The sequence below is a fragment of the Amia ocellicauda genome, chromosome 9, assembly GCF_036373705.1.
Source record: "Amia ocellicauda isolate fAmiCal2 chromosome 9, fAmiCal2.hap1, whole genome shotgun sequence".
In the NCBI taxonomy this organism is placed as follows: Eukaryota; Metazoa; Chordata; class Actinopteri; order Amiiformes; family Amiidae; genus Amia; species Amia ocellicauda.
In genome coordinates this window covers 19,416,979-19,428,280 of record NC_089858.1, presented here as the reverse complement: position 1 = coordinate 19,428,280, position 11,302 = coordinate 19,416,979, and the positions used below count along the sequence as shown (strand labels likewise).

Here is an 11,302-nt window from a genome sequence, read left to right as displayed (position 1 = left end):
TCTCAAGGCACCCACCACTGACACAGGCTCATACAAAACAAACACGTTACTATATACAGTACCATTACTGCCATACAGGGCACAGTCTGTGTAATTCAATACGTATACGGGGGAAAGTGACCAAAACAAACAAAAACTTGATACAGATGATACCTCTAGAATAAAACGCAATCCGGAGGGAGCCCCACTGATCAGACAGCACTATAGGGATGGATCCCCAGTCAGGCACTGGCAGAGCTACAGCCAAAATGCATGCATACAATGACATAGTTGTAGCAAGTTTCTGTAAAATAAGTATTTACCAAAATAATTTGTATATGATATTGAAGTCATTTGTACTGTTAGATAAGACTATATGCCCTATACTGTACAGTACACTGTAACACACTAGTATGACACTATTACTTCGCAAATACGGCTGCACTCATACATCGCAAACTCACATGATTATTGTTTAAGGAAATGTGTGTGCAGCTACGTGTTTCTGTCATTAATATTATTATTAATGTCCGGTGTGTTCTCTGACTCGCAGGACATCCCACGTCGGAACAAGGCGCCTATACTACACTTTACTGCACTTCACCGCGGTGCGGGATGATGGCGCATTTGACAGCTTTGCGAGCGGCACCGGCTGGTATTTTATCCGGTTACGGACCTGGTGAAATCGAGGCTCTGGCAATAAAGCATTCCTTTCTGATCACCTGACCGTGCCGAGATGCGATCACGTGATTCCTGCTCCATCCTCGCCATTTTAAGTGCAGTGTGTGAGAGAGGGATCAGTTTTTACTGCAAAGAGAACAGATCAAAGTCTCTTATTTACTGAGGCCAAAGATCATTGAGAATTGCTTTACTGGATCAGTAAGTACTAACTTTCCGCATGAACATCTTGTGATCCTGGGACACTTATTAAGCGGGGAAGCGGTTTCTCTCTCTCTCTCTCTCTCTCTCTCTCTCTGGTAGTGTGGGAATCGGACTCGTGTGTGTGTGTGTGTGTGTGCGGGCCAGACAGTCCAGTTGTCATGATCGTGTCCTGCCCCCTTTTCCACACTGGCATTTTTTGGGCCCCATGCTCTTACACCGATGATCAGACTCGATCCGATAGACTTGTGTAGTCGAGCCACGATGGACCGCCTCCGTCATTGTGTCGTGTGCGCCGTGACACGTTTTCGGGATGCGTTTATCCGTGCAGGTCACCGGCGGCGCTTTCGTCCTGCAACGTGTGCTTACCTGCCGTGTGCAACGTGTGTGTCTCAGACCTCTCTCATCTGGAGCCGATTACATACTTCCAGGTTCCATACTGATCATAGATTCACATGCCTTTTTTTTTTTTTTTTGGCAAACCTTAAAAAAAAAAAAAAAAGTTAAATAACCTACTAGCTTACTGCACTGTTGCTGTATATTATTTAATGACAACAAATAAAACAAAGTTTGGCAAATGTGTATTGTTGGTCAATATCATATTCTGGATAGCGAACCTGTTTCGGATGTTCTGGAACGTGGCTTTTGTTGAGGAAACAAGGTTTTGTTTCGGTCATATTCGCTTCAATGAACAATAGTATCGAGTCCAGCTCTCTCTCCTAGAACAACTGAAACTTACTGCTTCTTTTACCATGTATGATTTTGTCTGAAATTATTTGAGGTATTGGCTTTTAAAAACAATATTTGTATATAGACTTTGAAATGCACACAAAGGTTATTTATTCTGTGTTATTCACACACTTTTAGCCACAGATTATGTACATTACATGAGCTGGGAGGTCACAGTAGAAGCCAAAATCACAGTTTAAATTAAAACTACTATAGTAGAGCAGATACTATTATTCCTATGTGGTGTGGGGTGCTCTAATGTTACTAGAACCTCTGAGACATTTTAATATTGTCTTTGAGTTTTAAATGGGGTGAAGGCTCCAAAATTACCACTGGCCAGGCACAGTCTTTGGTCATTAATAGCAGTGGGTATTAATGTGTAGAGCTGGTGGAAGGAAATGGCAACCACATGTTAGGTTATATATAGTACTGTGGATTTCTGTTTACTTTCATAATTGGGTATGATGTAAACATACAGACTTGCACAGATCCAAAAGAAGGGCTGATTCATTGATTTATCAATGCAGTTTGTTTTTTTACACCGACCAAATGAGTTAAGTAAAGAAAAACAAGTATTTTCGCATATGCAATATTTATATTTGTTGCATCAATATAGATGTACATTTTCATATACATAAAGTAAGCAATTTATTGTATTCTAAATGCTCTTGTAGAGTTAGTACTGTACTGATAAGGGAGAAAAGCATAATTCTAATAGTATTATAACTTCACACATCTATGCAAATGGAATCAATTTAAGGTAGCATGCTTGAAATTTAGTGTTTATTGCCTTTGACAAAAGCCTTGCTAGTCATAACACTTGAATTGGAACAAATATTACTGAATAATAGTGTGTGTGTGAGACGGAGAGAGACAGACAGACAGACAGACAGACATCATTTGGTTTATGATAGATAACATCTATAGTTTCAATCTTTCATTTCAGGTATGGAGGAGAGCAGCAGTATTGCAGTTCTCGTTCCTCACAGCAGAGGGCAGGAGGCTGTGCTCATCCCTGAGAGGGTAGCGAGTGCTAGGTTGCAGGGCTCCGATGGGAAGCAGAAGCAAAAGGCCACCGACTCTCTGATCCAGGTCATAGAGAAACTGAGCAAAATCGTGGAAAACAAAAGACCCAGGCGGTGTACGCTTTCAGGAAAAAAGCGACCCCACTTAACGTGTCCATCTGTGGGTGTGGAAAGCAAGGAGAATTTTGAAGCCCCCTCTAAAATACCAAAAGATTCTGAAGCACAACGGTGTAGCGTGGATGTGCAAGAGGAATACTGTTTATCGCAGGATGTGCAGGACAGCTGTGGCAAAACGGTCACCTGCTATCAGTGCAGTCTCTGCAAGTTCATCTCTCCAACGCTGACCTCACTCAAAGATCATATAAAGGAGCACGACCAGCAGAATGAGGTGATACTGGTGTGTTCTGAATGCTGCTTTACCTCCAATCAGCAGGAGGAGTTTAAGGCCCATTTGAGGATTCATATAGAAAACAAAGAGCCACTCAAGAGCTTAGCCACAAATCACACGCAGGAGCTGCAGTCTCTCTCGACAGCCATGGGAAAAGAACTTGTGTACACTGGGGAGATTGGGGGCTTGCCATTGGCTTTGGAAGGAGAAGAGGCCAGAGTGTACAATTCGGAGGGAGAGCCTGTGAAAAAGAAATGGTACACCTATGAGCAGTATGGCATGTATAGATGTTTGATCTGCAGCTACACCTGTGGCCAGCAGCGCATGCTCAAAACCCATGCCTGGAAGCATGCAGGCTTAGTCGACTGCTCCTACCCCATATTTGAGGATGAGTTGGAGACCTCTTTAGTGCTGGACTCAGCAGCTGTCCCTCCGTCTGATGAGGCGGTTGTGGTTCTGACTCCTGTGAGTAAACCAGAAACGCTGCACAGTGTCCCTTCCTTCCAATTTAAGCTCTGTGCCTCCAGCACGGACTCAGAGGAGACCTCAGCAGCAGCCCCGGCTGCAGAAGAGACTTCAGAGGAAGTGTACCATGCTAAAGTCCAGGTAACGGAAGAGGAGGTTGTGGAAGAGCAAATGATTTCCGATTCGGAGCCTGATCCCGGCACGGCAGACAGCCTCCTCTCCTCTGCCCAGAAGATCATAAGCTGCAGCCCAAACAGAGCAGGGCATGTGAACGTCATAGTGGAGCGTCTTCCAGGAGCAGAGGAAACAGTTGCCACCAAGCCCTTCTTGGTCAACCCGGATATTGAGGTGGAGAAGAGGCTGCTGACTGAGGAGTCTCCGATATATTACGAGGAGGACCCTGAGGATTTCCCGACGAGCAAAGGCAGCATTGCCGTAGAGGAGGTGGTCATCGGGTGGTGCAACAGCGACAAGCAGAGCGAAGACGAAGCGTCCAAGGATTCGTCCGTAGCGGCTGATGAAAACGTCCCCCCGATTCGGAGGCGGACACATTCGGAGTCCCTGAGGCTGCACTCCCTGGCCGCTGAAGCTCTTGTCGCCATGCCCACTAGAACACCAGAGGTGATGAAGGCCAGCATAAAGAGCATCGTTGAGCTGAGCACCCAGAACCCAGACACTGGCCAGAGGTACCTCGACCTTGCAACTACCTCCCCACACAAAGTGACGCCTGCTGTTCGAACCTCTGCAGAAGACTTGACCAACATAAAGGAATCTGGCACAGCACTGGTTGACTTGGAATTGCAGCCCAAATCCAAAGAGGGACTGCCTGAGGGTCCTGTGAAAATGGGCATCAGCATGTCCCTATTGACTGTGATCGAAAAGCTCAGAGAGAGGACTGACCAGAATGCCTCTGATGAAGACATTTTGAAGGAACTGCAGGATAATGCCCAAAGCCAACCTAACAGCGACATCAGTCTGCCAGAGGGGAACCTGGTGGAATATATTCCCGACACCGAGCGGCCATATCGCTGCCGCCTCTGCCGTTACACTAGTGGCAACAAGGGGTACATCAAACAGCATCTCCGGGTGCACCGCCAGAGGCAGCCCTACCAGTGCCCTATCTGTGATCACATCGCCGAGGACAGCAAAGACCTGGAGAACCACATGATCAATCACTGCAAAACCAGGACGTACCATTGCAAGCAATGCAACGAAACATTCTACTATAAAGTAAGAAGTGCTAATGGGAGGCTGTAGCATATTGCAAAATGATCAGATAAGAAAATTGTTTACCACTGCTTAGCAGGAAATTAGAATTTCATCATATACAAGTGTGATCTGAGTTATTTCAGTAGATCAGGGCCATAACAGGATCAGGTTAAATTAGGTCAAATCAATCAATTCACCATAACAAAAGTTTTAAGATCGATATTCAACAAGCTGATTTTGTGTGGATATACCACAAACCATAAAATCCACAGCTTAGAAATGTTCTTTGCTGTTGCAAGATTGCTCAGAATACTTTTAATGTTATGCAATATTTTTCACTGTTTTTAAACTTAACACTACAGAGTCAACTGAGGAATCATGAGCGAGAGCAACATGGCCTGCCAGACACCCTGACTGCACTGCCTTCTGTCACTGAGACCACTGCCACTGTGGAGGAGTCTGAAGACAAGACTGCAGATGAAGGTAAGTTACCTGATTTTGCTGTCCGTTAGCAGGAACAGGCAAACATTAAAGTAGTAAAGATGCAAGCATAGGAGAGGGATTTTTACTACTCCAGGGTAGGTTTTGCTTTAGATTTAATTGGCAGTTTATTTAAATCTGTTTGGAAGATGTGCTATTCTTTTTTCTCCTGTTTGTCCAGAAGCTTAAAAAACATACAAATTGAAATATCTGCCTTCAATCTTGTTATTGCAGATCTGACCAGTATTCAAAAAATCTACAAATGTGACGTGTGTGATTACACCAGCGCAACCTATGTCGGCGTACGGAACCATAGAAGAATTCACAATTCAGACAAGCCATACAGGTGTGTAACGGGCCTTTAGTTAGCAGATCCTGCTGCTGATTTGCTGTTGTTTTTGATGTATGCCTTAGAAAGGCCATTGACATGAGGGAGATTGTGTTGTAAAATGTACAGGACACTCATTGTGTATGTATTCATTGGTGCTTTATTCTGTGCTTTTCAGAAAATGCAGATAAGGTAGATGGAGGTTTCAAGGGTGCATTAAAGGTTTTCACAAAGTGGCGATGTGCACAGCTTTTTTGAAGAAGAAGAAAATGTATAACAATTCATTTATATTGTACAGGTTCAATACATACTCTAATAAGAGAAAATGTGTTAAACAATCGGACTAGGAATAATCTAGAGCAAACTTTGTATTTAAACTACATTGCTGTGTTTTTGTGTAAATAAGGTCTCTGATGACTGGTACACAGAAGACTGCTTCAGGCCATGTGCTTTGTTGAAGCCAAATAATTCATAATTCAATAACTACTGATGTACTTTTTACTGTGAAGCATGAGCTCTGAAGTACAAAGACATGAAGAGTTGACATGCTTATTTTTATTTTTTATTTTCCCCCAAACAACAATTTCTATGTAGTGTTTTGTTTTGTAACTGTAATCTTAAATTTAAGATTCATACCAAGCATAAAGCCGACGCCAAAATAATTATAGATGTTTCATTTGCCCAAGAATGTCATTTGCCGTTTTCTGATTTGTATTCTGTGTTTGTGTTTTCTAAAGACTTTGAGGTCCTGCTTTCTTAAAACAAATTAACCTCAATAGCCTTGAAATCATTAGTCATTAGTTTTTCCAAACTGAAACGCAGTGAAACAAATATGTTAAGGAGCACTCTTCTTGGAATGAGGTTTCGATCTTTCCACAGATACAAGTGTGGTTTGAGAGCTTAAGTTCTCAAAGGATAGGGATGTTGTATTTGTGCTCCCTCACCACAGTAATACAGAGCCTTGTTTGAAATGCCTGCAGGTGTTGCAGCTGTGACTTTGCAACAACAAACATGAACAGTCTGAAGAGCCACATGAGGAGACACCCGCAGGAGCACCAGGCCGTGCAGCTGATGGAACAATACAGGTATGGTCTCGGGAGGTGGTAAAAATGACTATCTGTAGGCCTAGGCTGCAACTTTATATGAGGCCCTAAAATCTAAAAGCTGCTAGTTTGAATCTGGGCCATGATGAACATTTAAATCAAAAAGCTGAATATATTCTCTGTTCAATCTCCCTCCAGGATAGACATAAAATCATATAATGCAGGAGCAGTTCTTGTATATATGTCAATACATATTTTATGTTTCTGAAAACTATATTCCCTCCTTCCAGATGTTCTCTGTGTGGGTATGTTTGCAGCCACCCGCCATCTCTAAAGTCTCATATGTGGAAGCATGCTGGTGACCAAAATTATAACTATGAACAAGTCAACAAAGCTATTAATGAAGCCATTTCACAAAGCAGTCGGTAAGTACAGGTTTTTCTGTAGTTTGTGTGAAAGGAAATTGAGCTTTGGAAGAGAATAATTGCATGGGGGGGGGGGGGGGGTTGGAGAATGGGGGGGGGGGGGGGTTTGGAGAATCTATTGTTTTGTTTCTAGAGTGGCTAGAACGCAAATACAGTCGCTAGTACTGCCAAGCTCAAGAGAGGGGTGAAAAAGGGTTGAATGCAAAACACTCTTAGAATTGACATTCACGTTGACATGTTTTAGTCAGTGAACACAGATTAATTTACAGATTCTGTTACCGTATTGCATTTCGCTTCGTGCACACGCCTTATATCTTTTGTCATGTTGGTTCATGTCTGGCTCTAGGTCTCCATGTTTAGCTCCCACAAGAACTGCTGCTGTTGAATCTGTTGTTGAGAGGCCCGGCGTTGGAGCTGGTGGAGCAGACAAGGTGGTGCTTGATCAGAATCCTTCTGCGTGTGCCTCCAAGGACAGTGCTGGGAGGTCGGAGCCCACGCGGGGCCCCAGCCCGGCCACCAAAGTCGCCAGTGTCCCCGAGAAACCAGGCAGTCACACCAGGGCCGGGATGGAGTACTGCATGCTGCTGTTCTGCTGCTGCATTTGCGGCTTCGAATCCACCAGCAAAGAACGGCTGATGGACCACATGAAGGAGCATGAAGGCGAGATCATTAATATAATTTTGAACAAGGAACAGAGCCCTCAGGCAGCTCAAAATAATACATAATAGATCCCAGGATAGATCCGGAGAGATTGTGTAAAGCTCTCCCAAGTCCCCTGTGAGAGAACAGAGTCCCCCACGTCCCTGTCCCCTCGCCAATGATCCTGTCAGATCCTGTTTTTTTTTTTTTTGGGGGGGTGGAGGGCGTGCTGTCTCTTTACAAGGCTAGCTTTGCAGTTGCTTTTTTTTTTTTTTTTTCTCTCCAATATTTATTTTTATAACATTGTCTGCTGTTTTAAGTAATAATTGCCACCTTCAATCATCTTTACTTTCTTTCACAGTGTAAATATGCTGGATTTCCACTTTTTGTTTGTGAAATTCACATTTCTGGGGGGGAGGGGGGTTCCTTTAAAGATAACCGTATCTTGTGTATCTGGATTTATGGAAGAAGAAAAAAAATGCATACCTCATTAAACCAGCTTCTCTTTTTGTAAAAATAATACAAAAAAAAATAGTACAGAATTTAGCCCATTTCAACGGGTTATATTTTTTAAGTGTGATTTAAGGCAGCTTTTATTCAAATCACTGTAATACTGTATAAACTATAGGTGTAAACTGTAATTAGACAGACCATGTGTATAGTCTGTATATGGACAGAACATATCTACACTAGGCTATGTATGTATGTATGTATGTATGTCTGTCTGTCTGTGTGTATATATAGTCTGATAAGTCAGGTAGGATGCACCCATTTTCAACACAGCTGTAAAATAAGATTCTTGCCATGCTTAATGTGTATTTCACGTAGTTTGTATTTACCTTAATATTTATTAATTTATATTTATGCATGTACTCTTCCGTTATTGCCACGTAACAAAAATAACTCTGTCTGTCGCACGGCCCATATGGTGCTACTCAACTGCTTCTCTTAACCCTTAGGAAATGTCAGTTCTCCCTTAAGGACATAGGAAATCAGGGTAGTCCTAGCCATCGGAGGAATGTACCTTTGATTTGCAACGATTGTGCTAAATTGTAGACGTTGAAATACTTGAGTTTGTTTTGTTTTGAGTATGTTGTGAAGGCGACATTGTAACTTGATAAGAGTTTAGTAATGATCACCTGTTCTTCAGTCCAATATTCAATTAGACTTTCAAAGGTGCGTTTTTGGTTGATCTTACAGTAACTTTTTTTTTTCCCCGTGATGCAGAAAGAAATCTTATGTCACAAAAAATAGCAAACCCTATACTTATAATTTCTCTGAATGTCATAGTACATATATTTTTTTTATTTATTGAGGAAAAGAGACTTGAAAACTTAAGATTAAGGGTTTACATTGTAACAGCTGTTTTGTACATTTATCTGTACCATAATTCACATTGGCCACTTTTCATCCAGAATGATCAAATCACGCCTTTAAAGCTTTGCTGTATTATAAGTGTATTTAGTACATTATTTTGTATTTATGTGTCATAACCAATATTTAATTATCTTTAAGAAAATTTACCTCATTTTTATTTTGTATCTTTTTTTTTTTTATGAGGGTGTTTTTTTTTTTTTTTAATTCTATACACTTAATTTATCTTCACCATTTAGAATTTGCACACAATTTAAATTGACTGACAGACTTTTCTGTTTTCTTAAGTTTAAGTTATGAATTCACAGAAAATCACCCCAAGGTGTCATGACTGTCATGGGTTAAGGTACAAAGATTTCCCAGCTGACAGAAATACATTACTCAGAATCCCTGAAAAACACCGTATCTAATGACTAATTTATTAGGGAATGTTGTTCTCATTACCTTAGTTATAGTTTGTATTAGAATTTGGTTTCAGCTTGTTTAGGTTTTGTGTGTGATAATTGTGTCTTGTCTGTATTAAGACATACATTTGTATGTTTGTGACATAAATGCCAAGTTGTTTGACTGACACTTGAATATCTGACCCAGCTACTTCCAAAGGATTTCTTCATGTATTTTGCAAGAAAAGGAAATGACCGCTTTCTGGTAGATATGATAAACGTAATTCTAGGGAAGTGTGTTAATATTAAATCAGTCTGTTCTGAGTGCTGCAGTGTTAAACGGCACTTATATTCTCACATCGTTAAGGAAACAATATCGTACCTCAAATTTATTTACATGCAAAAGTTAAAGATGGAGAAGTGACCAATAAATGGTTAATCAATCTGCATTTCAAAAAGCTACAATGCTTATTTTCTGCCCTTTCTTGTTTAATGTAGATACATATTTGTGACTTCTGTTGCTTTTAAGAGTACTTGTTTATAGACTGAGCATTTAAATTTCCATTCAGAATGTTTTTTGAGTCAAAAACATGAAGTGGCTGTAGTTAAATAATGTTTGCTTTTTAACAAATGGCAAATAAATGTTGTCCAGAGATGTGAATATGTCTATGCAATTTACCCACAAGCAATGGATGTATTCAATAATTTGTAACAAGCACTTATTTTTCACCGGTTTCATTTAAATTAATTTTGAATCCGAAGTCATCAGTAATATCTCCTTGGTTTAATACAGTGGCAACTGTACATTCAGGCATGCAATTCAGACTTTTTTTATTTAAAAAAATTAAACTGAACAGTTTGGGCTTTGAGGGGTTAAAATGTTGCATTTCCATTTTATGTTTTGCTTTTTCTTCCCCAAATATATAGTTGCAAAAGCTGAGAAATGAACTTGTACATGTAATATCTTGTGTACATTAACATGAGATGGTTTACAATAGTTTGTCAGTTTAAGGCCAGGTTTGCATTTTATTACTCAAATATCTGTGAAGTATTTTTTGTAAATACTTTTTTATATATATAAAAATAATTTTGTAATATCCCTGAGCACAACTTAAAATAGATACTAAATGACTCTGGTCTTATATTGTGTTTTTCAAAAATATTTGTAATACTAAATGTAGAAAAGGGCCTGTTATTTGAACATGCTTTTGTACAGAGGTAACATCCATGTTGGCCTACCACATTTCCACTAGAAAATCTAAAAAAAAAAAAAAAGGTTGGGTAAATTACATTAAATGCACACAATCTGATTGTGTGACTTAAAGGGAGTAAACTTGTTTGAGCTCCCATTTGAAATAAGAGTAGTGCAATCGTTTTCCTGTGTGCCTTCCATTTCACAATGAACTTCATATTTTTACTACCCCTCTGAAGAATTGTACATTGGACCCATTGTTGATTCTGTGGTATAAATGAAAACACATGCTACTGTATGAATGGATACAGAAATCTGATGTATATTACTACAACTTGACATTTTTTTTAAAGAATATATTTTTTAAATGTCTTGTAAAACACTAAAAGAAAATGCATTTTTAGCCATTGTAGAAAACCTGCAAGGCTGTCTTCAAAATAAGGTTGGGTATCTGTCACTATACGTAGTTGAGGAAAGGTTTGTATTTGTAACTTAATTCAGCACATTAAGCTGCATGCCTTAATGCCAAAAAAAGAGTTGACCCTTGAGCTGATCTTGCTTTTCATTGTTAACAAAGCAAAGGTTTTAGTACATATTGTAACTACTTTCAGAAATCCTCAGTAATGGTAGAGTAATTTATTTTGCTTTAGAGACTGTCTTCTGTTATTACTTTGCCATTGTATTTTGGTAATAAAGACCTTTAAAAGAAAACCTGTTTTAGATTTCTGCATGCCCCTTGACCTGAATTAAATTGCTGAAATGAG

At 40.1% G+C, this 11,302-nt stretch overlaps 1 protein-coding gene across 1 annotated transcript; it reads left to right on the top strand.

The window, feature by feature from the left end:
* The first annotated feature begins 743 nt into the window (after positions 1-743).
* znf507 (zinc finger protein 507) lies at positions 744-11,249 on the top strand. The gene is made up of 7 exons (XM_066713672.1): positions 744-858; positions 2,534-4,695; positions 5,037-5,157; positions 5,389-5,500; positions 6,463-6,567; positions 6,816-6,950; positions 7,297-11,249. Exons 2-7 carry the CDS (start codon positions 2,536-2,538, stop codon positions 7,673-7,675), a joined length of 3,012 nt encoding a protein of 1,003 aa, XP_066569769.1. The 5' UTR covers positions 744-858; positions 2,534-2,535; the 3' UTR covers positions 7,676-11,249.
* Positions 11,250-11,302: the final 53 nt, after the last annotated feature.

Coding starts and splice junctions, on each gene's coding strand:
- znf507 (XM_066713672.1), top strand. CDS start 2,536: ATGGAGGAGAGCAGCAGTATTGCAGTTCTCGTTCCTCACAGCAGAGGG. Junction 4,696..5,036: donor ACGAAACATTCTACTATAAA/GTAAGAAGTGCT, acceptor TTAACACTACAG/AGTCAACTGAGGAATCATGA. Junction 6,951..7,296: donor GCCATTTCACAAAGCAGTCG/GTAAGTACAGGT, acceptor GTCTGGCTCTAG/GTCTCCATGTTTAGCTCCCA.